At 43.2% G+C, this 27,893-nt stretch overlaps 1 protein-coding gene across 3 annotated transcripts in view; it reads right to left on the minus strand.

Moving 5' to 3' along the window:
• The window catches only part of ULK2 (unc-51 like autophagy activating kinase 2), a 67,103-nt gene that overhangs the window by 3,500 nt on the left and 35,710 nt on the right, over window positions 1–27,893 (minus strand). For 2 of the 3 annotated variants that reach the window (XM_079905336.1, XM_079905335.1), the window contains exons 14-26: window positions 24,637–24,697; window positions 18,999–19,136; window positions 15,763–15,908; window positions 13,980–14,060; window positions 11,837–12,123; window positions 10,767–10,954; window positions 10,250–10,353; window positions 7,144–7,293; window positions 5,524–5,732; window positions 3,799–3,977; window positions 3,270–3,388; window positions 2,766–2,938; window positions 215–350 (exon numbers count right to left, since the gene is read on the minus strand). In XM_079905336.1, coding sequence (XP_079761462.1) covers window positions 215–350; window positions 2,766–2,938; window positions 3,270–3,388; window positions 3,799–3,977; window positions 5,524–5,732; window positions 7,144–7,293; window positions 10,250–10,353; window positions 10,767–10,954; window positions 11,837–12,123; window positions 13,980–14,060; window positions 15,763–15,908; window positions 18,999–19,136; window positions 24,637–24,697 — 1,971 coding nt within the window. The remainder of the gene's footprint in view (window positions 1–214; window positions 351–2,765; window positions 2,939–3,269; window positions 3,389–3,798; window positions 3,978–5,523; window positions 5,733–7,143; window positions 7,294–10,249; window positions 10,354–10,766; window positions 10,955–11,836; window positions 12,124–13,979; window positions 14,061–15,762; window positions 15,909–18,998; window positions 19,137–24,636; window positions 24,698–27,893) is intronic. The other variant, XM_079905337.1, reaches the window with a different exon arrangement.

Below are 27,893 nucleotides of genomic sequence, written 5' to 3' on the forward strand. Positions count from 1 at the left end.
AATCCTCACAACAGCTCGGCAAGGCAGGCATTGTTCCTCATCTTGTAGAAGAAGAGACGGAGACCACAGAAAGGGTGAGTGACTTGCCCAAGGTTGGGAAGCCAAGATGCAACCCTCAGGCTGCACGGTTCCAAACTCCATGCGCTGTCTACTGCACCAGGAGGAGACAATGAAAGTGCAACCAACACGCACACTGCTTTCTAAGTCAACTCACATTTGTGTACATTTTCAATATCTGCCGGGTCCTGGAGAATCTTAGTTAAGCCTTCCAAAAGAAGGGCCGCCTTATGATAGCGATAAACAATATCTTCAGTCTGCTGGAACATCTCATCCAGGGCTGCAGCCTGAACCTAGAACCAGTCAGCAAAAACAAGAAGATTCTCAGCTTTTCCATGAAAATACGAATCCATTCAGGCAATGCAGCTTTAAATGGAGTCTGTCTAAAATTAATACGTTTCGACAAAATGATATAATCTATTGGGTGAGCGACATAAAAGAGCTTCTTGACAAAAGAGTTACTCTGCATTCAAACATAACCTTCTTGAACTCAGAGATTCCTAACTCATGATATTTGCACTTCTAAACTGGCTCTTCTATGACTTCACTAAAAAGTTTATTTTAAACTTACACTTCCACACTAGTAACCTGGCATTTCACTAAAGTAGATTTTGTTACAACGAAACAATTAAATGACGTTAAAAGCCACTTATCAGCTTTTCCTTTTAGTTACAGAGTTTTCTGGTGTGTGGGATTCATTCATTCAGAGGTATTTACTGGCCACCTGCTGAGTGTCGGCCCAGAGTGCACGATGAAGGTGAGCTCACAGTCCAGAGGGAGGCGTGGGCTGTGAACTCCAAGGGGTACCTGGCATCACAGGAGGAAGCCCCGGGTGGTATGGAGCACACGCGAGAGGCACCTAACCCGACTATGGAGGAAGTGGTTAGGGAGCGCCTCCAGGAAGTGATGCTGAGGCAGAGCCATAAGGAAGCAGGAGCGAGCCGGGCAGGGGGAGAGGTGGGTAGGGCTCCCCAGAAAGATGGGCATGGTGTCATTCACGGGGTTATGAGCATTTGTTTCCCCAACAGCATGCTGATTTTCTCTTTAATCATTCACTGCCCAGACTGTCAGTAATCCAGTATCCTAATTTACTTGTCAGTATGCTCTGTCTCTTTCAAAGAGTAAAGCCACATACAATATGATAAATAAAATGGACACAGAAAATCCAGGTCCTGAAAAGGAAGGAGAGAAATAACTAAATATAAGTTGAGTGTCTCCAAGCTTGCTCAGCAGCCAGGGCACAAGGAGAGTCTTGTTGGAGGCACGTGGCTCTGTCATCCGAAGAGACAGAAGCACCCTAACTCCGTACAAGAGGACGTCTTTCCTGGCACAAATTTCTAAAAGAAAATCTGTCTTATGAAGTCTTAATTCGGTACAAAACAATACAATGCATATTATTCGTATCAACAGTTTAGGGCAATATAATGTACATTATTCTCATCGACAGTTTATATTCCAAAACTATTTTCATACGCCTTTTTATTATGATGGCTTTCAAAATAAGACCAAGGGGGTAATATAACAGTACAATTCAAAGTACACAAATTTGAGAGGGAAAAGGAAGCTCAACTATGTTAATATGGTAAAAACTATACGGTTGGTCAGTAATTAAATTTTTTCCCACTTAATTCCTTCTTTGACAGTCCCTAATTTCATGTTTCCTTCAGAGCAATTTTTCCTCGAAGATACAGAAAACAAATTATTTCCACTAATATAACCAGAGAGTTGGAAAAGTAGATTATACTTTGTGTGTCTACACTTAAGTAAGGTCAGTTGTGGAATCTGAGCACGTGAATTTCTGCAGATTGGGTAATAAAAGCAGTATTTTTGTAATGTTTTATCAAGCCAAATTCCTTAAATAGCAGAAAATGAAGACAGAGATCCAGTGAAAGCTCTTAGATGCAAACTATAAAAAGATTAGATCATGCCTAATGTTAGCAATTTTTTTTTTTTTTTTTTTTTTTTGCGTTACGCGGGCCTCTCACTGTTGTGGCCTCTCCCGCTGCGGAGCACAGGCTCCAGACGCGCAGGCCCAGTGGCCACGGCCCACAGGCCCAGCCGCTCCGCGGCATGCGGGATCCTCCCGGACCGGGGCACGAACCCGCGTCCCCTGCATCGGCAGGCGGACTCGCAACCACTGCGCCACCAGGGAAGCCCAATGTTAGCAATTTTTAAGAGGTATGGTAAACTTTTACCAAATGTGGTAGGTAACCAACATAACTTATATTTGTTGCATGTTAATTAAGTGTAATCACTCCTTCAGGAAGAGGTACCACAATACCTGGGACTTGGGAGTGGTGGGGCATAAACTCTTTTTAAAAGGATGATGTCAAGTAGGTGTGCACTTCAAAAGATGCTCTTAGGGAACTTCCCTGGTGGTGCAGTGGTTAAGAATCCGCCTGCCAATGCAGGGGACACGGGTTCGAGCCCTGGTCCAGGAAGATCCCACATGCCGCGGAGCACCTAAGTCCCTGCGCCACAACTACTGAGCCTGCGCTCTAGAGCCTGTGCTCCGCAACAATGAGAAGCCACCACAATGAGAAGCCACCACAATGAGAAGCCCGCGCACCGCAAGGAAGAGTAGCCCCCCACCCCCCGGCGCTCACTGCAACTAGAGAAAGCCCACACACAGCAACGAAGACCCAACGCAGCCAAGAAAAACAACAGGTGCTCTTAAAGACAAGTAGTATTACTATGCAATATTACACCTTAAAAAGGGTTACCATTTCTACAGCACAATTATAGATGAGTTTCTCTGCTGTTACGCTGTTGATTTCATCAATAAATCTCTGTTTGTCAGAGAAGAAGCGATTCAGCTTTTCTGTAAGTTTCTTGCACATGCTGATGCAGAATTTATATCGTTCATTCAGATTTTTGACAACTGGAAAAAAATTGAAATGAGAATTTTAATTTTCCTCCAGAAACAGAGTCATGGTGACAAGCAACTTTCCTGCTAATTTATGGAAAGCGACACTAAATGATCACTGAAAAAAGTGACTGGAAATCATTCTTCCACATGTTCTCTCTCTTAGTGAAGACTGAGAATAAAGTAATTCTGACTGCTCTCGGTATCGGCTAAATGGCAAAACCAAAAAACAGAAAAGCCAGCATCTTTTCCCATTTAAGCATGCTTAATACCACGGTGACCCCTCACCAAAAACTCCCCTTCCCAGTGTAAGGGGAAAAGCAGCCCCGTCACGCTCTGCTTGTACCTTGTTTCACACCCGTGGACGGGCTCAGCTTCCCGGACTTGATCTGCTCTTTGGCGAGATGCAGAGAGGCTGCCAGCAGCTGTGCGGCCTTCATGTATAACACCAGCTGTTCCACCCGCCTGCACCCAGAGACAGCAAGCAGAGCGTTAGCCTGCGAACTGACAGGCCAGTGCCCCATCACAACAGTCTCTCTAAGGGAACATCATTCCCCTTGACACTTTTAGTGCACGAACACCTCCTGAAGGGAGAAGGGCCGGCATGGAGAAAGACGTGTGTAGTTTGAATACAATGGGTGCACTCAGATAAAAATACAATCTCTTTATCATCAAATATCTTAACAGCACAATTTACAGGAAAGGAAACACCAAGGCTGCAGAACCTCCAAGTCTCGGCTCACACAGTGAAATCGAGCACAATGAGTTAACTCAGAGATGCCCATGACCTTCAGTGGATGACACGGCCCCCAGCTTGGACACCAGTTTACAGAGGGCAGGAAGCCTCTGGAGATGGACAGCAAGGGGGCACCTACCCCCAGTCTTTGCTCAGCTGGCTGATCTGGTCCACCACCGCGCTCTCCTGGATCTGGTACAAGGAGACCGCAGACGCGCAGAGCCCTGGGTCTCCCCCGCGCACGGCCGTCAGGTCCAGCACACACTCCGTGAACAACAGCATTGCATTCAGGTGGCGGAAGGTGTCTGTGTGCTCTCGCTGCGGCAAAGCCAATCATCTTAAAAACTTGCAGGTTAAGGAGAGGCGCACACTCATTTCTGCACATAAACTGTGGCCACTGCTAATGTTTTCTATACTTATGAATGTCAGAATGATCAAAGGAGAATGAAAGTTTTAAATTCCAGAAAACTGTGAGAAAAATAAACACAAATGAAACCAAACAAGAGTGTGTCATATGTTTGTGTGTATGGATGTACGAGAGCACCCACAAAATTCAGCCTCAAAGATATGAGGTCATTGTACTTGCACCAGGAAAAAAATGAAACACGGAACAATTAAATCAATATACATGAGACAGAAACATGACAAAACAGATACCAAGATATAGGAATGTAAGGATATTCTGTGCAGTAAACCACACTTCTTGATAGTTTAATGAATTCTACTGACTTACAATTTCAGAGACACTTTAATTTCTGGTGGCTCTTCAGTTAACAGTGATTCCTAATACCAAGGCTCTAAATTTTGTGATCTTTTCAGTTAAAGAGTGGAGTATAGATAGACATAGTAGCAGCGCATTAAAAATGGGTACTCTAAAATTTATGTTCTGAGGTTTGTTTTTAGCTATAAATGTATTTTGAAATCTCAAATAAGACTAAGTTTCTCACTCTCCTTTTATGGTTAAAAAGGGATGAGAATCAGTGTACTAAAGACAGAAGAATAAACCAATCAACTTTTGAAAGTCTCTCTGCTCTATGACAGCATATCAGACTATATGTTCCAATACATATTGGAACATAATTTATGCCTAATTTGATGGAGACTGAAAAAACTCTGAAGATTGCTTTTCCAATCTTATACATATTTTCAAAATTACAACTTAAACTTACTACAGAATCACTATTAAAATTTTGCATGCAGTACTTTATAACTTTTATGTGAAATACTTAATTTTCCTTCACACACAATAGAAATATGGAAAGAGAATTTGTTCTCTAGTTGACCTGGAGGAGGTGCAGTCTATGGAACACTGTCCTAGAGTCGACACTGAGGAATTAGCTAGCAGAGGCTCTGGAATCATAAAATTCACCTCTATTCTGCATTTGTGCTCAGCACACTTCACGTTCTGATGTGTTTTTCCCTGGAGACCTGGCTCCGTGGAGGGAAAAGGTACTGGTGTACACACGCAACTGTCCAGTCTGCCGGGCAGCTTTATTCCTCAGCGTTACTGACTGATTTGGCATCTTAATTTATTTTTTTAAACCTAAGTTTAAGTGTATCATTTTTATCTTATTAAGAAAAGCAAGCTTTGAGAATAAAAAGTTACAGTTTTAGGAAAAAGATTATGTTTTAAAAGTCCTGTAAGTAGTAAATAAACTTCAGATAAAGAAATTAAGAATACAAAATCTGTATGCATCACTTCCTGTCAGCCAAAGCTTGCTATGAATGAGTGTCACTGTCAACATTATTCTGAAAATATATGAGCAATGTTCCAAATAGGAAAGGTTAGGGGGATTTTGTCCTCCCGTCACCAACACTCTCCTCGGGGTCCCCGTAAGTGACACGTCACAGGGTCTCTTCCCACCTCCATCAGCGTCTCCTCGGGCAGTTCAGGGGCTTCAAAGGCGACGAGCCCCTCCAGGCTGGGGGGTGAAGCACCACAAGGCGCGTGTCTCAGGCTGGGAGCTGCCTCTGCTCCCAGAGGGGGAGACCCCGAGCACAGCCCAGGCGGGGAGCCCCCAGACACACGGCCCCCGGTGGAGCCCAGGGAGCCTCCGGAGCCGCTGGAGCCCCCTGTGGAGACGGGCGAGGAAGCGTTAAAAGGAAGGCCCCCGACCCCTCCCTGAGCACATGAACAGGCTTTATCTTCCCAGGCTCACCTTCATTCCTTACAGAATCAGCACAGCTACTTTTAAATTCTGTTTTAAACAAATTTCTAACATACACATTTCTCCCTGCTGCTCCACAGTCCTCACGGTGATAAAACTCAGCGGATGTGTACGCTTCACTAAAATTATACCCCAATGCTTATGTGGGGGCACTTATACTATTTCTGATTTTTTTAATGCCACCAATAACATTGTAATGAAATCCTTCCTTCTTTTGAGTTATTTGTGATAAATACTTTATAAGATCACTTTGTTGTAAGTGGCCTTATAAACAGAATGGGATTACCACAGATCAAATATTACTATAAATATTTTTATAGCTCTTTGTAAGACTTGCCACGCTATTTTCTAAAGCAGCCGTGAGTGAGCGCAGAGATCCCACTAAGCCTCAACAACACTGGGCATTACATTTTTTAAACGTTGGCTTAGTTAACAGGTATAAAAAGTTATTTTCTCAAAGTGGTATTTTCTTATTATTTAATACTCTTAATAATCCTAAAATCAAGATTATTATTAGCTCTTTTTCCACTCTCATTATCTATTTATATCCTTTGCTTATTAATCTACTTGTATCTTGATTAGTAACTGATTTAGCATAAGAGAACTTAAGGGACACAAGGTATAATATATGATGTCAAATGATAACTCAAGTCCAATCTAAATACTTTCTTAATTTTTGGTACCAATTACCTATTTATAGACTATGGCTGATAAAACCAATCTATCAGCCTATCCAGAAGTAGGATATAGGATTAAGTGCAAAGATTGGGACTCAAAGTACCAAAAAAAAGGTGAAACCTAGGTTTCTAAAAAAACCCACAAAACCAAAAATAAACAAAAATCTATCATTTTCAAAAAATTTACTGGATGTACTAAAATAAGCCTTCAACATAAGCTAAGAAGCACCAATATGCATAGCTGCTCTACTGTGACGTCACGTTCATGTAATAATGTTATAAAATTACATATATATTATTACAAATATATAACATAGTACCTTTTGTTTTGTAGATTTTTTTTTTCCCCACAAGTATTGTCTCATTTACTCTTTTTTTTATTTTTTGGCCGCACAGCGTGGCATAGGGGATCTTAGTACCCCGACCAGGTACCGAACCCATGCCCCCTGCCGTGCAAGCGCAGAGTCTTAACCACGGGACTGCCAGGGAAGTCCCCTCATCTACTCTTCATAACCCTTTAAGGTAAAGTAAATCATTATCTCCACGTCATTGGTAAAAAAAACTACGTCACACCATTAAGCCATTATCAGAATCTGCACACCAAACACGAGCCCAAGGCGGAACTAAGACAATCCTCACCTGAGGTGGTTCTTGTCCGAAGGACTATGTGGGTACAAGCGGGGGTCGCAGCCCTGTGTGGAGGAGACCCTACCGTGAACAGCACAGCCCTGGGACTCGCTGCTGTTCCCACAGAAGGAGCCCGTGCAACACCACAGGCTCCTGCAGGGGCTGCAATAAAAAGTTCACCAAACGTGTCATGTATCAGAGGGTGGGTTTTATAGGGACACCTTTACTTTTATATTAGATTTGGTTTTTTTACAATAAGCATTTATTACTCTTAAAAACAGAAAGTTCAATACAGATCTCCATTAAAAATATTTTATGGTAATCTCTTCACAGCTGTGAATCTTCTTTTCACCAAGGCCTACAATTCAGTTACTTCTACGTGAATTGCCGTCACACCTGAGGATAATGTGAAAAGGTGGAAACCAAGAACTGGGAATAAATATGTGGGGAAACAACCTGATTAAAAAATGGGCAGAAGACCTGAATAGTTATTTTTCCAAAAAATATATATGGCCAACAGGCACATGAAAAGATGCTCAACATCACTAATCATCAGGCAAATGCAAATAAAAACCCCAATGAGACATCACCTCACACCTGTCAGAATGGTCATCATCGAAAAGACCACAAATAACAAACGTTGGTGAGAATGTGGAGAAACTAAGAGCTAAGCTGTTTTTGTTTTTGCTTTTTTTATAAATTTATTTATTTATTTTTGGCTGTGCTGGGTCTTCATTGCTGCACACGGGCTTTCTCTAGTTGTGGAGAGTGGGGGCTGATGTACAGGCTTCTCACTGCGGTGGCTTCTCTTTGTTGCGGAGCACAGGCTTTAGGTGCACAGGCTTCAGCAGTTGTGGCTCGTGGGCTCTAGAGCGCAGGCTCAGTAGTTGTGGCGCATGGGCTTAGTTGCTCTGCAGCAGGTTGGATCTTCCCGAACCAGGGCTCGAACCCATGTCCCCTGCATTGGCAGGCGGATTCTTAACCACTGTGCCACCAGGGAAGTCCCTAAGCTGTTTTATAGCTTATATTTTCTTAGAAGAAAATATAGAGTTAGGCATTTAAGAAGGGGTATCTAGGGAAACTCAAAGACAACAGGGGAGACAAATACAAAGACACCAGAGAAAAGTTTACCCTGATACCTATGGCTACAGCAAACACTAAACACAGCCTAACTCTTAGCCAGATAAACAAAAAAAACACCTCACACTATTTAACTCAATTCTATGTCCAGTAATATCATTTCTGGCTTTCAACAAAAATTAAAAGGCAAGCTAAAAGGTAAAAACAGCTTGAAGAGACAGAGCAAGCACTGAACCAGACTCAGATACAGCACGCATATTGGACTTATCACACCAGAAGTTATAATAACTTTGATTAATGCTAAGAACTCTAATGGAAAAAATAAACATGTAAGAGCAAATGAGTAACAAAGCAGAGAGATGGCAACTCTAAGAAAGACTCAAAGGAAATGCTGTAAGTCAGAATCACTGACACAGAAATGAAGAATGTATCTGATGAGCTCATCAACAGACAGGACATTGTTGAGAAGAAAATCAGTTAGCTTGAAGATATGTCAATAGGAACTTCCAAAACTGAAAAGCAAAGAGAAAGAAGAATTAAAACAACAACAACAAAAATCCCAGAATATCCAAGAACTGTGGGACAACTACAAAGATATAATATATGTGCAACAGGAATATGAAAAGGAGAAAGAGAAAGAAACAGAAGAAATATGTGAAGTAGTAATGTCCAAGAAATTTCCAAAATAAATGCAGAACCAAACCTTCCAAGTCCAGGAAGCTTAAAGAACACCAAGCGGTTAGAATGCCAAATAATCTACACCTGTGCATTTCATCTTCAAACAGCAGAGAATCAAAGAAAAAGTCCTGAAAGAAGCCAAAGAAAAAAAGCACCTCATTTATAAGAGGAACGAGGGTAAGAATGACACGAGACTTCTCTTCAGAAACCATGCCAGCAAGATGACGGTGGAGTGAAATATCAAGCCCTACAGCACAGAAACCATACTCGGGTGTTTGCTGGTCTAGATATTTCCTCCTTTGGAGGCTCATGGGAGAGACGGTAAAAGAATGACAGAGAAAACAAGAACAAAGAGGCTCCAATACTGACTCAAATTTAAGTGGACATCATAATCACGTGGGGAGCTTGTTAAAGACACAGATTCCTAAACTCCTTTCCCGGAAAACTTGATTCAACGAGCCTGGGTTAGGGTCTGGAGCCAGCCCTTTGTTTTCATTTTTTGATAAGCAGTCTAAAGTAATCTGGATGTGGGTCCATGGACATAAAGTTCCCTGGAACAACTATGAAAGAGCCAGGGATCTCAGTGACCTATGGTTCTTTATAGGTTGGGCTTGCTGTATAAGAGATGCTCAAGAGTTCGTATGTGTAAGGCAACTTTGGCCAGTGTTATCCTACTGATAAAAAGCAATCTTGGTCAGCATCTAACTTCTCACTCATGGGCTGCCGATCATCAAGACACTGAACATGTCCCTATCGTGACAGGCTCCTAAGAACTTAGATGAGATGACAGGGACTGGATGAAGCAATCTGGTCAACAGGTTCGTGAACAGTCACCAGAAGTAGATGGGCAGAGTAATTACCCCCACGCCCAAACCAAAGATGCCCGCGTCCTGAGCCCTGAAACTTGTAAATAGGCTATGTGACACGGCAAAGGGGAACTAAAGCTGCAGATGGAACCAGGGCTGCTCATCAGCTGAACTTAGAGAGATTATCCAGTGGGTCCAATGTAATCACAAGGGTCCTTTAAGTGTAGACTAAGGGGGCAGAAGGTCTGAGTCTAGACTGGCCATTGCTGGCTTTCACGGTCGAAGGGGCCACAAGCCAAGGGATGAGGGCAGCCCCCAGAAGCTGCAAAAGGCCAGGAAGTGCACCCTCCCCGAGAGCCTGCAGAAGGAACCAGCCCTGCCTACACCTCGGTTTTAGCCTAGTGAGACCCACTGTGGACTTCTGCCCTCCGGAACTGTAAAATAATACATCTGTGTTGTTTTTAAGCTACCAAGCTTGTGGCAATTTGTTACAGCAGCAATAGGAAAGTTAACAAACAGATTACCTGCCTAAAAAGAAACCGGACTTCTCTTACCTATATCCATTGGTCGTTCTGTATTTAAACTGTCCGTGCTGCCCTGATGTCCACCTAAAGGTGTTTTTACTGGTTGATCTGATAATTTCCCAGTACTGACAGATCTAAAAAGAAGAATGATAATAACGTAAATGTGTACTTTTAAAAAATCCAGACTTATCAGTAATAAGGGTGATTTAAGCCAAGCCATAAAAGGGTTAAAGGAAAGTCAGAGAACAAGGAGACAAAAAATTGAGACCAAACAATTCAAGGTAGAGATAAACTTCAATACCCAAAATAAACAAAAAGGCAGAAACAGACTACTCAGGAAACTCAGGAAGAGCTCTGGACTCCCACAGGTATAGGCAACAGCTATGGTTTTCAGAGATTCTAAGTGTATGCAGTTCCTTACACGTGTACAGTGTCATTAACCACTGGCATAAACCAGCTGCTAATCGGGTCTGGTTGTTTTATGATAGGAATGGATGCACTGTTACAGTTTCCATGTTTAGGGCTGGAAGGAAATGGCGTCTCTTACCTGCCAAACGCTGCCCTGACCTGCTGCTCGGACTTGTGCCTCTCCCCTCCTTGTACTGAGAGACAGTGAGAGCATCCCCGTGGGTCACTCCCATCCTTCAACTGCCCCTCAGAAGGCCCGCGGCGAGTGGCCAAGGCTGGCAGGTTGGAAGACGCTTGCGTTTTCGGGATTTTGAAAGGAGCCGTGGTCTAAGGGAACACATGTAAACTGGTTGTTATGATGTAGGAATGTTCAGAACCGTCAGGCTCATGGCACAGTAGCTGGAGCAGAGACTCCAGACTCTGTCAGTCTTGGATTCAAATTCCGGCTCTTCTGCTTCCAGTCTCTGTGACCTTGACAGTTCATTCACGCTAGGCCTGTTTCCTTTTTTCAGGCTTAAATGGGAACGTGTATATAAAGCATTCAGCAAGTAAAGGACTTACACTTTGCCTGGTACACGGCAGGTGCTGATTAAATTGCAGCTATCCTCTTCCTGAATGCTGCCTATAAAGTACTTATGATACTAGTTCATGACCTACTACTGAGAGTTAAGCTACTCCATGGTATTGCTGCTTCCACATCCACTGTGCTTGGCTATGCGGCCTGCAGGGACCTTAAATTGACACCAGCCCCTCGTACAAGCACACGCCCTAGACAGCAGCCCACAGAGTCGCAAATAAATGTATGTTCCGGATACGACTTCCCTGACAGGCCTGGTGATCTCCCCCCGTCTCCCAGGGCCTTCCCGCTGTGTGCCCCTTGGACAAGACCCCCGTGGAACTTATCAGAACCCTGCTCTTTTGGTTTGGATTGACCCATCCAGCCTTGGCCCGGGAACCCCAGAGCACTCCACCCACAGACCCTAATAAAGGCATGTGCCCAGGTCCTGTCTCTCTCTGCACTTTGACTTGACTTCCCCGTGTGGCATCTGGGTGCTTCTTCCAGGACCGGTGAGTAACCAACTTCTCTATTTCAATTTCTCCTGTGGTCCGTTGCTGGACCTCAGCTGACCACCCGGAACAAAATGCCCCAGTTAATAAATGTTAATTTAGCAAAGTCACAACATCTACAAAAGGGCTTAATAAACACACCTTAGTAGGGGAGCCAATGATTGTTGGTAATGGAGTTTTGAAGAACCAGTCGGAACTCCGCGGGGAGGACCCCGCGTGCTTGGTGGGAGAGGTCCCAAGGCTGCCGGGCCGACTGGGCTGGGGGGAGCAGCTGCACCCCGCCCCGGCATGGGACGGGCACACGGGGTCCGAGTGCTGCTTTCTGAGCTTCTGCTTGCTCTGGTAGATGTCAGTGAGGGTGGAGGCGCTCTGCAGTCTAGCACCCAACAAGAGTGGCTGGGGCGACGGAGGCTGCGGCACGGGAGAGCCTGCCGAGGACACAGAGACAGCGTTAACCCAAAGGGAAGAAGAAGTGCAGGGCAAAAACTGGCGAGTTAAGAAGACACCTCTTCAAGGAGAGTTCCAGTGAATGTCTTGTTTCCTGTGAGATATTCCAAAAGTTGTTTACCTGGCAAGAGACATTTTTTGGCATCCTTTACAAACAGTGACAAGCACACTGCCGTTGGCCCTCCCAGGAGACAGGGGTTAGTGACGACGGGTCTGTCGGCTGTTTTACCAACAGCGGGCACACAACTCAATTAACATAACGTCTAGTCAGCACCACAGAGAGCTAAAGAGCGCGTAAAGCCAACGAAAACAACAAAAATCTACATGGAACGAGATGATTTTCACTCTTTATATCGATATGTATGTGTGTAGTATCAATGTAATTATTCTCTTTTCTCACATAGCAACTAAAAGAAACGTTTCAAGCTAAACTAGAATAGCTCTTTATTCAAAAAAGAATGTTGGAAAGAAAATTAGAAAGATAATATACTTTTCCTGGATTTTGTCTAAAAATAACAAGCATACGCATATTTTTGTCAGTTTCACGAAATTCATTTAAAACCTAAAGTGTCCATCTTCTCTACAAAGAAAACACTTGTCCACAGATATTATTGCCTCTTAAGGGGACTCTGGGGGATGGAGTCTTGATACGATGAACAGCTGGCTACAACAAGAGGATTCTCCCCCACAAACCCTGCTGTTGCTGACTTAACATTCACTAAGCCTGGGGTCCAGTTACAAATTCCTTGGAGTTTCTTGCAAGCTGAACTACCACCAATAACGTTAAAGACACACAAACCTTCTTAGTGGCTGATAACCATCACCTTTCCCCAAACAGGCAGCAATAAACAGGAGCTCTTGCTGCCAACCACTCCTGGCTTATCTCATCCTAAATCTACCATTTCACTTTTCAGAACTGGGTTCTGCCATACATGTGTGTCTACACGTACACATACACAAATAAACACTGATAAAGTGTTATGATCCGGAGAAAGTTAATCAAGCTTTATTTTTAAAGAAACACAAAATATGAAACACTAAACCTAGAAAAGAGTGCTTTTCTTTTCTTTAAAAACCTCTGATTGATTTTTTTTTTTTTTTTTTTGCAGCTGCGTTAGGCCTTTGCTGCTGCGCGCAAGCTTTCTCTAGCTGCAGAGATGGGGGGCTACTCTTCGTCGCGGTGCACAGGCCTCTCTTGTTGCGGAGCATGGGCTCTAGTCGTGCAGGCTTCAGTAGTTGCAGTGCACGGGCCTAGCTGCTCCGTGGCATGTGGGATCTTCCCCGGACCAGGGATCAAACCCGTGTCCCTGCGTTGGCAGGTGGATTCTTAACCACTGCGCCACCAGAGACGTCCCAAGAGTGCTTTTCTAAGTAACAGAGCATTCCTTTAACTGCCCAACTCCTCAAATGCACATACAATAAAATTTGACTTATCAAAGTGTGATTTGCGCAGATCTTTTCAGGCATGTATATTTTATATAATAAAGCAAATAAACATCCATTAGTTTTTTTTTATCTGATGCTAACTGGTAGCTTTTATCAAAACCAGTATTAAAGTAATGAAATTTCATTTTCTAGATTGATTTTCATTATCTGTGGGACAACAACCAGAGTTTAGCCAAGTTGTGTAATTCCTAGGACTTAGTCTCATAAAAGAATCCTATACGTAGGCGATAACCAACCGGCAATGATACACTAGAGCACATTAGCATAAAAGGCAGGAGAGCAGAGAAAATACTTCACGTAAACTCTGTTGGTTTGTTAAGACTGGAAAAACGTATCTCGAATTCACTTACGATGGGATTTAAACTATTAACATTGCGAGTCCATCTCCTACCTGACCAGTTCCTGCTCCTGGATTCCTGGCCCTGAGGATGCCCACAGCAGCACTGACTAAACTGCTCAGGAATGGTGCCAACTGTGAAGAAGGGAAGGGTAAAGCAGGGAGAAATGGCTCACAACTAATATAGCATGGAAAAGGCGACACATGCACAGATCGTACATTACAGTTGACAAAATTTAGCGAAGATGTAGTTCAGCTCACATGTCCTAAGCCACAGCATGCTGGGCACGCTGAGATCAAAGCACCGTAGGACCTGCCCGGAGGGCAGAGACTGGGTAAGAGCCAGGCAAACCTTTGACGGAGGTCTCGGGCGTGGAGCTGCTGCGCCCCAGATGCTGCCCGTCCACCTGCCGCATTCCCCTCCCACTGAGGTTGCCCCCGGGCTGGCCCAGCCTGTGTGGGTCACGGTGATTCTGGGTGGCTTGTGCCTGGGGACGCTCCTCAGAACTCACTGGCCGTCGAGAGCCTGCCCACCCCTCCTTCCAGCCCTCTGCCTCGGGGGTCAGGCCTACAAGGTGGTCAGAAAGGGCGCCCTGCGGTCCCTGCTTCCTACCCGCTCTCCCTCACAGCGGCTGCCCAGGCGCTCCGTGCACATTTCTGCAGCCCCCTTCTTTGCATCTACCGTTGCGAACCCGAATTAGCAAGAGTGGGAGGCGGGGAAGGCTTCCGGGCGCTCAAGTAGACGTGCGTCTCCAGCAGCGGCGGAGCAGTGGGCAGAGACTCGACCCCGAGGGAGGGCCGCGTCCCTGAGAGCAAGTGTTGGGGCCTCGTCCGCAAACTCCGGGGAGCCCGGGGGCCTCTGAGGGGGCGAGGACACGCCAAGACTTTGCTTGAATAAGATTTTTCATTTAAGAGTAGTGTCCAAACCACTGCCACAGGGAAGTGGTGACATTAACTTTTAAAAAACATTATCACTGTGGTTTTCGCCTTGTGAACCGAGGCTGCTGGGCGAGACTTCGGCCCCGCTCGCTCCGCCTGCTTCCGAGGCGCGCCCCTCCCTCCTAGTCCTACTCCGGGGCGGAGATGGAGGGGGTGGGGCCTCCCCCTTTGGATGCGCGTGCGTGTGTGTGCGCGCGTGCGTGTGCGCGCGTGCACGCTTGCCCTCCCCGCTCCCGTTCTCCCCCACGTCGCCGCTAGGAGGCCGCTGCTCACGGACTCTGGATCTCTGTTGCCCTGGCCTCTCTCGCGTGTGTTCTGAAGCGGGAGCGTTTTCTCTTAGCTAAGCCCCTGAAAATGTGGTTCGAGGTCTCCCTGTTGGGTTGGGATTGGCTGTTCTGTGGCCTCCCTGCGTGCCTTGGGCGGCTGTTTTCGAGCTCCCCGTGTTGCTCCCCGCGGTGTCCAGGAGAGGTGGGAGGATCCGCAGTGGAGCTGCCACCCGGTCGCCCCCGCAGCGGGAAGGCCTCTGGTGGACGTAACCCAGCGCTGTCACGTACTCTACTGCCTTTTAATCCTCCTAACTCCTAGTGCCAAGTAGGGTAGGCATTTTATGTACTTTCACCTAGGGATTCTGAGTTTGTGTTTAGAGCCCAAACCCAGTGGAGATGCTTTTTATCCGCAAGACCCATTTATATCATCCTGTTTCCGACAGCGGTCTTAATGGCGTTATACAGAGGTTCTCAAGAGGGAATCAGAGAAGGGTAGGGTTGGAGGGGCGGGATGTGGCTCCCAGCCAGCTGGGACTCACTGCCATCGTGAGCCAGTGTTCCTAAAGGGAGTGTCATGTCGCATTGGTCACAATGAAAAAAGGTTGGAAACAACTGCTATAAATTCTCCTTACCCGAAGGGGAAGGTGAGTAAGGCCTGGAAGACCCCGTGGAGAGTCTTCGTCCGACCGCCTGTACTGCGTCTGCCGGCACCGGCGAGCAGGATCCCAGCCGGGGGAAGCCCATGGGGCTGGTGTTAGACCTTCGTACCGCCGCAGATCTAAAGGGAAAAATAATATTACTCCCTCACCAGCAGGTTCTAGGACTTTATTTCTGTCTTTTCTCCTAAAACTTCCTAACAATATGCCGTGGAGTAGATTTTTTAAACATATGGAACGTAGTGATATGCAACAAACATAAAACCTATAAAATTATACAGAGTGAGGTCTCCCTCCCATCCTTGTATCTGTCTACCTAATTCCCAACACTTCCTCAATCCTGCTCAAAAGGTTACCATTATTTTTAGTTTCTAATGTATCCTTCCAGAGTTCCTTAATTCAAAAACAAGCAAACTGAATATATAATCTTATTTTCACCTTGTTTTAACAAAGGTAATAGATTCCATACCAATCATTTTCAACATTTTTGTCTTAGATCCCCTTTATATTCTTTTTTTTGCGGTACGCGGGCCTCTCACTGTTGTGGCCTCTCCCGTTGCGGAGCACAGGCTCCAGACTCGCAGGCTCAGCAGCCATGGCTCACGGGCCCAGCCGCTCCGCGGCATGTGGGATCTTCCCGGACCGGGGCACGAACCCGTGTCCCCTGCATCGGCAGGCGGACTCTCAACCACTGCGCCACCAGGGAAGCCCCCCTTTATGTTCTTAAAGTTACTGAAGATACCAGAGTTTTTATTTATGCAACTTATTATACCTATTGATTTTTATGGTACTAGAAGTTAAAACTGAGAAATTTTTGTAATTATTAATTCATTAAAAATAATAAACTTATGACACAAGATTATGAAAAATATTTTCCAAAACAAATTATTGAGAAGCATGACATTATTTTGCAAATCTCTAACGTCTGGCTCAAGAGATGGCAGTTGGGTATTCATAACTGTTTCTACATTCAGTCTGTTACATGTGTTATTTTGGGAGAAGTACATGAAGAAAACACTGCCTTATAAATTTGTAACTGGAAATAGGAGGAGCACTTTGGTAGCCTTTCAGATACTGTGACACTCTTCTTTGATGCTACCCCAAAACTCAGCAAGTGGTCATTTCTAAGATCAGCTGCAATATGGAATCTGAAACCACATCGGTAAAATTTGTACTCTGTTCCATTAAACTCCATTCTCTGGCAAAAATATCTTGTACTTGGAATGGATCTTATATCTATGTATGCTTTTTTAAAAATTTGGTCATTTGGAAAATACTGGTTGACAGAGTTATGCAGATATTCCGAACACTGACGCATTATACAATATCAAAAAGTCACATTCATATCAAAATATCACCACCAACTTAGTTCACTTTTGACAAAATGGCTGTCAACACCACAGCCACAGCTGTCCTCTCAAGCACCAGGTGTTCCATGAAAAAGTGGCTAAAAGTCAGCTCACAATGAAAACAACCATACAAGGGCTTTTCCTTAGGACCACTACTCCGATGTGCAGCAAAGGTGCTTTATGCCTACTTTCCACTCAAGGTGGAGATTTTCAAAGAGAGATAATACCTTTCACTGTTTCACTAAAGACACTCCTAGGTACTACAAGTGTGTGGAGGTAAAGAGACCAGGGCTAACAGCAGAACAGGAGCCACTCCCGTGACCTGTCCTGAGGCACCAGCAGCTTTCCCATCACAGCGTTCACACCAACAGTGCACGTGTCAGCGCAGTGAAGAAAGCAAACCGTATCCTGGAATTACCATGGAAATGGTCTCCACCTCATGGACCCTCTGAAATGGAGCCGCAGACCACACTTTGAGAACCACTGCTAGTGCACTGTTATTCACTTTGCTTTTTCCATTTCACAATGTACCTTGGAAACCGCCCTACCTCACCACACAGAGAGCTTCCTGACTCTCTCTGGAAGGTGTTCCACTGTCACAGATGGATCAGAATAAATCTGTCCCTTACTGGTGGGCACTGGGCTTATTGCTCATCCGTTGCTATTATAACAACTAACCACTTTGTATACATATGATTTTATACACAGGCAAGGAATATATATCTTAGAATAAGTTACCAGAAGCTGACTGATGGGTCAAAGGATATATGCATTACTGATTTTCACAGGTATTGCCAAATACTCTTCCTAGAAGTTTTCTTAATTTACATCGCACAAGACGGTGAGGATCCTTTTCCATTCACTGAGCTATTCCTTTGGTGGGTCCTTTTAATCTAAAATCTTGTCTCCTCCAATTTTGGAAAAAAATTTCATAATTATTTCCTGGAAATTTTCTTCCTCGCTATTATAGTTTTCTTTCTAGAATGCCTAAACTAATTAATCCTTGAAGATTATTATTAATTCACACTTCCCATCTTCTTGATTTGATTATCTATTTCAAATATTTCCTCAACTCTGTCTTCCAACATTTACTTTTGTTTAGTTCAGTTATTCTGTTTTGTAATGTCCAAGAGGTCTTTTTTACTTCGTTTGTCTTCAGTAGCATTTCGTTCTTACTTACAGATGCAGTCTCTAACCCAGCTCTGAGGTACTAGTTCTTCATGTAAGTTTTCCTCTCTTTGCACTCATGTACTTTCCTCCAGATGCAGCTTTCCTGCTGTCAGCCGTCCGCCTCCGTCTGGCCACCCCGCCTGAGCTATGACTCCGGCTGCCCTGTTTTGCCTGAGCCCCGCCTGCTCACACACTTACCCTGCCCGGTGGCGACAGCAGGCACCCCTCCGTTGTTCTCTTTCTCACTTCCAGAAACGCATCGGAAGCGGTCACCCACTCAATACTTATTCTCGTTTTACTTGTCTTTGTGGGCTTATACCTTTGTCATTCCTTTTCTACTTGAGTGGGGTTTTAGGATGTGGGAGAAATAAATAATATGTACATAGTCTGCTAAAACTGGTGAGATTTCATTTTTTAACAAGTTCTTCCTCAATTCTTAAAAATAATTATACTTGTGGACAAATATATATATATATATATCTCATACTATATTAATTACCCAGCCAAGCTTAAATATCATTTAAATAGATCGATTACAAAAAAATTTATTATTATTCAATTTTGTACATCTCCATTATACACATACGTAAGAGTCTAAGTCGACCATGGAAATTAACAGATGTTTCAATCACAACAACAACAATTTTAAAAGAAAGGAAGAAAAAATGGGAAAGGAAGCAACTGCTAGCTTACCTTGGAGAGCCATGCAGATTTGTGCCAGAGCTGGCAGTGGAGGTGAGGTTCTGCTCTATGCGCTGGTAGTTCCTTATCTGAGTAGGGACGGGAATGGGGGTGGCTGCGCTGTGAGGGGACACAGTGGGCTGACACTGCCTGCAGACATCATTCATTGAAAAAGGAAAGAAATACAAGTGAGACCACTTTCCTTTCATCTGATGCATTGGTGGTATTTAGAGGAAATTCTATAAGAAGCCAAATGATCACTTCTGAATGTGAATAAGAAATGATCATCTTGAAAATATACATAAAGCCAAAAAAACCACACTTGTCCTTTACAGAAGTCTACTGGTCTGCACATGCACACTGAGGAGGAAGGCTTGTAAGAAGAAGGGGACAGAGGCCCCTCTGCAACAACAGGAAGAGCCACAGGCCACAAAACGCAGCTTCATCTGCTCACACTCTGCTCTTCACTCCTCATGCAAGAGGAAAAATACTTCTAGGAAAATATGCTGGGTACAAGAACAGGAAGTTCAAGAGTAGAGATGACTGGAATGTTTACAAAGTTATGAGTGCAGTAAGCATTCCCAAGGAACTTGGACTTTGATGCAGACTGAAAATACACTGTGTGACTCTCCCTATACACTGTGTGACTCTCCCTGCACATAACCCATCTGAGGTCCACATTTTGTAGTGTAGCTGGTTTCTTTCCTTGCTTTTCATAAATTCAGAAACAGCATGTCCTTAGATGACTTTCAATTCAATTTACAACATACCTTAAAACATCAGGGACAGTACTGGGCCTTAAGAAAGATGAGTTATTTCCTTCTTTTGCCCTTCTGTAATTCTAAAAAAGCCACAATCTCTCCCATTTTTGCCCAATTACAACCTTACAGAGATAAAGAGATTATATATTTAGTTACCTAAACAAACAATATGATTATCTTCTAAAGTGTCACTTTAGAACCTTTGGAACCATTACTTCATATTTAAATAAAAAGAAAATCTAGGGACTTCCTGGGTGGTCAAGCGGTTAAGACTTTACGCTCCCAATGCAGGGGGCCTGGGCTGGATCCCTGGTCAGGGAACTAGATCCCCCATGTCTCAACTAAGACCCAGCACAGCATGCATGCACGAATGAATAAACAAATAAATATTTAAAAAAAAAAGAATCTAAGAGACAAAAGTACCCCCAAATTATAAATCTAGATATTAATGGGTACACTAAATAAAGATGTAATCTGGGACATCAGTAACATAAAGGTGAGGGGCAGTATACTCTTATACTCTATACGAGTAGAGTTTTTATATGTGATTGAAGTTATCAGTTTCAAATAGATTGTTATAACTTTAAATTATTTTATATAATCTCAATGGTAACCTCAAAGAATATACCTACAGAATATACACAATAGGAAATGAGATGAGAATCAAAGCATATCAATACTGAAAAAAACAACAAGATACAAAGGTAGTAAGAGAGGAAATGAGGGACAAAAGAGCCACAAGACATACAGAAAAGTAACAAAATGGCAGTAATAAATCTTTCCCTGTTAGGCTGGAAGTGAAAGGATGGAAAGAGATATTCCATGCAAATGGTACCCAAAGGAGAGCAGGGGTGGCTACATTAACATCAGACAAAATAGACTTACAGTCAGATGCTGTTATAAGAAACAAAAAAAGGACATTATATAATGATAAAAGGGTCAATTACCCAGGAAGACATACGAATTATATATATTCATGCACCAAACATCAGCACTACCACACATATGAGGCACATACATAACAGACTTGAAGGGAGAAAAGACAATTCTACAGAAATAATCGCAGGCTGAACCCACACCCTCAATCATGGATAGAACAACCAGATGGAAGACCAATAAAGAAACAACCGCCTGAACAGTGCCACAGACAACAGGACCTAACAGACGCTGCAGAACACTCCCCCCACTGACAGAACACATTTTTCTCTGATGCACTGGAAACATTCTCCAGGATGTACCACATGGTAGGCCACAAAACATATCTTAACAAATTTAAATCATACAAAGTATCTTTTCCAATCAATCACACAGGATAGAAACTAGAAATCAACAGCAGAAGGAAAACTAGAAAATCCACAAATACATGGAAACTAAGCAACACAACTCTTAAACAACCTATGGGTCAAAGAAGAAATCTTGGAAAAAATCAGCAAATAACCTGAGAAAAAGAAAAATGAAAACACAATGTACCAAAACTTATGGGATACAGTCAAAGTAGTGCTAAGATGAAGTCTGTATCTCACATTCGAAAAGGTCTCAAATCAACAACCTAACTCTATCCCCCAAGGAACTAGAAAAAGAAGACAGCTAAACTCAAAGTTAGCAGAAGGAAGGAAATAAGAGGTAGATGGCAGAACATATACAGATTATGCATCTTGATTTATTCAGAACTCTTTTTCTAAGATTCTGGTTGTCTTCCACTTGAGGGAAGAAAATAATAAAGATTAGAGGAGAGGTAAAGAAAACTGAGAAAATGGAAAAACAATAGAAAAAAATCAAGGAAGCTAAGAGTTGGTTTATTTTTTTAAAATAAAATCAATGAAATTGACAGACCCTTTGCAAGATTAACTAAGGATAAAAGACAAAAGACTCAAAATCAGAAAGGAAAGAAGGGACATAACTAGTGCCACAGAAATAAAAAGGATTTTAAGAGAATACTATGAACAATTGCTTACCAGCAAACTGATAACCTAGAAGATACAGAAAAAATCCTACAAATACACAAACTACCAAGACTAGATCATGAAGAAAGAAAATGTGAACAGACCCATTACTAGTAATGAGACTGAATCAGTAACTGAAAACCTCCCAACAAAGACAAGTCTAGGACCAGATGGCTTCACTGGTGAATTCTATCAAACAGTTAAAGACTTAACACAAACACCCAAACTCTTCCAAAAATTTGAAGAGGAGGGAACACTCCCCAACTCATTCCATGAGTTCAGCATTACCCTAGTACCAAAGCCAGACACAGACACTACAAGAAAACTAGAGAATATCTCTGATGAAATTTGATGTGAAAATCCTCAACAAAATACTAGCAAACCAAATTCAACAGCACCTTAAAAGGATCAAACACCATGACCAAATGGGATTTACAGTATACCACCATTAACAGAACAAGGACAAAAATCACATGATCATCGCAATTGATGCAGAAAGAGCATTTGTCAAAATCCAACACCGTTTCATGATAAAACCACTAAATAAAATAGGAACAGAAGGAAATTACCTCAATATAATAAAGGTCATATATGAAAAGCCCACAGCTAACAGCATACTCAATGGTGAAAGACAGAAAGCCTTTCTTCTACGATCAGTAATGAGACAAGAATGGCCACTCTCAACACTTCTATTCAACGTAGAATTCCCAGCCAGAGCAATTAGGCAAGAAAAAGAAATTAAAGACTTTCAAACTGAGGAAGAAGTAAAATTATCTCTGCTCACAGATAACATGACCTTAAATGTAGAAAACTCTAAAGATTTCACATGTAAAAAAAACCCAAAACATATTAGAGCTAGCAAACTCAGCAAAGGTGCAGGATACAAAATCAACACCCACAAATCAGCTGTATTTCCATTTCCTAAAAATGAACAATCCCAAAAGGAAATTAAGAAAACAATCTCACCGACAATAGTATCAAAAAGAATAAAATACTGAGGAGTAAGTCTAACCAAGGAGACAAAAGACTTGTATGCTGAAAACTACAAAACACTGCTAAAAGAAATTAAAGAAGACATCTCATTTCCATAGACTGGATGACTTAGTATTTAAGATGTCAATAGTACTACCCAAAGTGTTTTATATGGATCAGTGCAATCCCTATCAAAATCCCAATGGCGGGGAGGGGGAAGGGTAAGCTGTGACAAAGTGAGAGAGTGGCATGGACATATATACACTACCAAATGTAAAATAGATAGCTAGTGGGAAGCAGCCGCATAGCACAGGGAGATCAGCTCGGTGGTTTGTGACCACCTAGAGGAGTGGGATGGGGAGGGTGGGAGGGAAGGAGACGCAAGAGGGAAGAGATATGGGAACATATGTATATGTATAACTGATTCACTATGTTATAAAGCAGAAACTAACACACCATTGTAAAGCAATTATACTCCAATAAAGATGTTAAAAAAAATCCCAACGGCAATTTTTGCATAAATAGAAAAATAAAAAAATCTATCCTAGAATTCATATGGAATCTGCAAGGACCCTGAATAGTCAAAATAATCTTGGAAAAGAAGAATAAAATTAGAGGTCTCATACTTCTTCTTTTTATTTATTTATTTATTTTTTTGCTGCGCCACATGGCTTGTGGGATCTTAGTTCCCCAGCCAGGGACTGAACCCAGGCCCACAGCAGTGAAAGCACTGAGTCCTAACCATTGGACCACCAGGGAATTCCCGGAGGTCTCATACTTTTTTATTTAAAAACATATTTCAGGACTTCTCTGGTGGCGCGGTTGTTAAGAATCCGCCTGTCAATGCAGGGGACATGGGTTCGAGCCCTGGTCTGGGAAGATCCCACATGCTGCAGAGCAACTAAACTCGTGCACCACAACTACTGAGCCTGCACTCTAGAGCTCGTGCTCCACAACAAGAGAGGCTACCACAATGAGAAGCCCATGCACCGCAACGAAGAGTAGCCCCTGCTCGCCACAACTAGAGGAAGCCCGTGCGCAGCAAGGAAGACCCAACACAGCCAAAAATAAATAAATTTTTTAAAAAACATATTACAAAGCTACAGTAATCAAAACAGTGTGGCACTGGCATAAAGACAGATCTATAGACCAGTAGAGCAGAACAGAGAGCCCAGAAACAAACACTTGCATACATGGACACATGATTTATGACAAGGGTGCCACCACCACTCAATGGAGAAAGGACAGTCTCTTCAGCAAATGGTGCTGGGAAAACTAGACATCCACATGCAAAAAATGAAACTGGACCCTTATCTTATGCCGTATACAAAAATCAACTAAAAACAGATTAAAGATCTAAATATAACAATATAATATATAACCATATAAAAGTATACAGAGGGACTTCCCTGGTGGCACAGTGGTTAAGAATCCGACTGCAAATGCAGGGTACATGGGTTCAAGCCCTGGTCTGGGAAGACCCCACATGCCACAGAGCAACTAAGCCCGTGCACCACAACTATTGAGCCTGTGTTCTAGAGCCCGCGAGCCGCAACTACTAAGCCCGCGTGCCACGACTACTGAAGCCTGTGCGCCTAGAGCCCGTGCTCTGGAACAAGAGAAGCCACCACAATGAGAAGCCCCCGCTCGACACAACTAAAGAAAGCCGGTGTGCAGCAATGAAGACCCAACACAGCCCAAAATAAATACATAAATAAATAAATGTATATTAAAAAAAATAAGTATATGGAGATCTGTTCCACAACATTGTGGATATACTTAATGCTATTATTGAACTCAAACTGAAAAATGGTTAAGATGGCAGATTTTATGTTTTTTAACACAATTTAAAAAGTTTTTAAAGAATAGATTGTGAAACAAAGTAAATTTTACATCAAGAACACAGAGTTCTATAATTTACTCACACACACAAAAAATATGAAAAAATGTTTAGTGAAATATATGCAAACATACCCTCCACACACCAAGAACTCATTAGAAGCACGTCTGCCAGCAGTGCCCATCAGCATATCATCTAAAGGGAAAAGAGAAAAATACAGTCAGTTCTGCTATACCACCGGTTTAAAAAATGTATATATATTGTTCCAACATGACTATTAGGAAACAATCTGATCACAGTACGAATTTACCATTTGCTTATGTTGTGATTTTGCCCATGAGTAAAAACAGGTGAGCACGGAACACTGCACCCAGCTGAATTCACAGGCTGCCAACATCAGTTCTTTTCAGGGTAAGTGTATTGCAGTGTATACATATTTCTTCACCTTTTACCATGTGCAAAACCTGTGCTGTTTTTTATCATGTTCCTTTTCATGTGCCATGGACAAAGGTTTTGAGTGTTGTGCTCCTAATCCCAATTTGCCCATAAACTCTGTGGTTTTTACTAAACTACTTTGCAGGGTGTGGTGACTTTTAGGAACATGTGTGTCACGTTGTAGTACAGCTGCCTGTATCCGAAGTCTAATTCACTCTAATGCTGGAGCACCCACACTCCTGCATGACACTCTCCTGTGTCTTGCACGGGTAGCTGAACAAGATGTCATGAAACTGGGGCCTCTTGGACACAGATTCCACAGGCCATCTTCATGCTCAGACATCACTCGTCTAAGGGAATAGAGCACAGCTCAGAACACAGGGGCCTGTCGCCTCTACACCCACTAGATCATACTGCCCTGTGTGACCTTTACATGGCTGCAAAGGTATAATTCATATGTGTTGATGTGAAATAGCAGTGTTGACCAAATAATATAAATTTTTAAAAATAAAATAAACTATGGTAACCTCAAAATACTCAAAAAGGAAAAAAATAATCACAAATATCCTTTTGAATGGCCCTACATGGAACTGAGAAACACATTTACTTTGGTCACTACTCTCATGAAGCTTACATTCTAGTAGTGAAAGAAGGTAATAATACCAGGCAGTGATAAGATGTATAAAAGGAAAATGAATCAGGGTAAGGGGATAAAGAGAGGGGCAAGAAAGGAGTCGATTTTAAAGACAATAGTTTCCTACGGAGGAAACGGGGCAGAGGGGACAGGGTTGGAAGCTGGAGTTCACTAAGAGTTCACCTCTTCATTTTGTAGCTTTGAGTTTGGAATCATACATCATTATGAAACAAAATTAAGTCAAAAGAAAAGAACAAGCCCTAGAAATCAAAAATAAAATGAAGTGATAGAACCTAATCATATATCAACTTGGTAGCATAACCACCAGAGGGGAATGAATGCTTTCTTTCTTTTCTTCTTTTTTTTAAGTTCTTTATTGAGGATTTTTTGTTTTTGTTTTTGTTTGGGTTGGGTCTCCGTTGCTGTGCGTGGGCTTTCTCTAGTTGCGGCGAGCGGGGGCTACTCTTCGTTGCGGTGCACAGGCTTCTCATTGTGGTGGCTTCTCCTGTCGTGCAGCATGGGCTCTAGGTGCGTGGGCTTCAGTAGTTGTGGCGCACGGGCTTAGTTGCTCCGCGGCATGTGGGATCTTCCTTGACCAGGGATCGAACCAATGTCCCCTGCACTGGCAGGTGGGTTCTTAACCACTGCGCCACCAGGGAAGTCTGGGGATGCTTTCAAGTGACTTTAAACTCAGTAATTTAATTGGGGGGGGGGTGCGGGAAACACCCAACTCCAGGCCCCTGGAGTCCTCCTGTTCCACCTGAGGCGAGAGGAAGAATCTGAAACACCTGTGAAGTTCACAGCCCAGAGGCACAGGCTCAACGCAAGGCAGAGCCCCAATCACAGGACTCGCCCACTCCTCACCACCACATCACTAAAGGCCTATTGACAGCAGGTCCTTTCACCCGGTACATCATGTGCGCCTATCAAGAAAGAATTACAGGACTTCCCTGGTGGTGCAGTGGTTAAGAATCCGCCTGCCAACAATGCAGGGGACACGGGTTCGAGCCCTGGTCAGGGAAGATCCCACATGCCACGGAGCAACTAAGCCCGTATGCCACAACTACTGAGCCTGTGCTCTAGAGCTCACGAGCCACAACTACTGAGCCCAAGTGCTGCAACTACTGAAGCCCCCACGCCTAGGGCCCGTGCTCTGCAACAAGAGAAGCCACCACAATGAGGAGCCCGCGCACTGCAACGAAGAGTAGCCCCCGGTCGCCGCAACCAGAGAAAAGCTCGCGTGCAGCAACGAAGACCCAATGCAGCCAAAAATTTAAAAAATAACCTTATTTTTTAAAAAAGAATCTTATTTCTTTAAACAACAAAAAAAGAAAGAATTACAAGGCATATCAAAAGGCAAAAAAAAAAAACACACTTTTTTTTTTTTTGGCAGTACGCGGGCCTCTCACTGTTGTGGCCCCTCCCGTTGCGGAGCACAGGCTCTGGACGCGCAGGCTCAGCGGCCATGGCTCACGGGCCCCGCCACTCCGTGGCATGTGGGATCTTCCTGGACCGGGGCACAAACCTGTGTCCCCTGCATTGGCAGGCGGACTCTCAACCACTGCACCACCAGGGAAGCCCCCAAAAAAACACACTTCGAAGAGACAGAGAAAGCATCAGAACCAGACATGGTGGGGATGCTGGAATTATCAGACAGGGAATTTAAAACAAGTATGATTAATATGCTCAGGGCTCTAATGGGGAAAGCAGACAGCATGCAAGAACAGATGGGCAAGGTAAGCAGAGATGGAAATCCTAAGATCCAAAAAGAAATGCTGGAGATATTCACTGTAACATTAATGAAGAATGTCTTTGGTGTGCTTATTAGTAGACTGGACATGTTTGAGGACAGAATCTCTGAGCAAGAGTATTATTTCAAGAGAACCCTTGAAAACCCAAAAACAAAGAGAACAAAGACTTAAAAAAAAAAACACCCAAAAAACAGAACAGAATATCCACAGTCTGTGGGACAACTATAAAAGGTGTAACATGTACATAATGGTGATTCCAGAAGGAGAATTAAGAGGAGCAACAGAAGGAAATACTTGAAACAATGACTAAGAATTTCCCCAAATTAATGTCAGACACCAAGCTACAGATCCAGGAAGCTCAGAAAACACCCAGCAGGGTAAATGCCCCAAACAACTACATGTCAGCATGTCATTTTCAAATTACAGAAAATCAAACATACAGAAAATATCCTGAAAGAAGCCAGAGGAAAGGAACACCATACCTACAGAGGAACAAAGATAAGAATTACATAGACTTCTCCTCAGAAACCATGCAAGCAGAAAGAGAGCGGAGGGAAATATTTAAGGTGTT

Source organism: Stenella coeruleoalba, assembly GCF_951394435.1.
Source record: "Stenella coeruleoalba genome assembly, chromosome: 19".
NCBI lineage: Eukaryota > Metazoa > Chordata > Mammalia > Artiodactyla > Delphinidae > Stenella > Stenella coeruleoalba.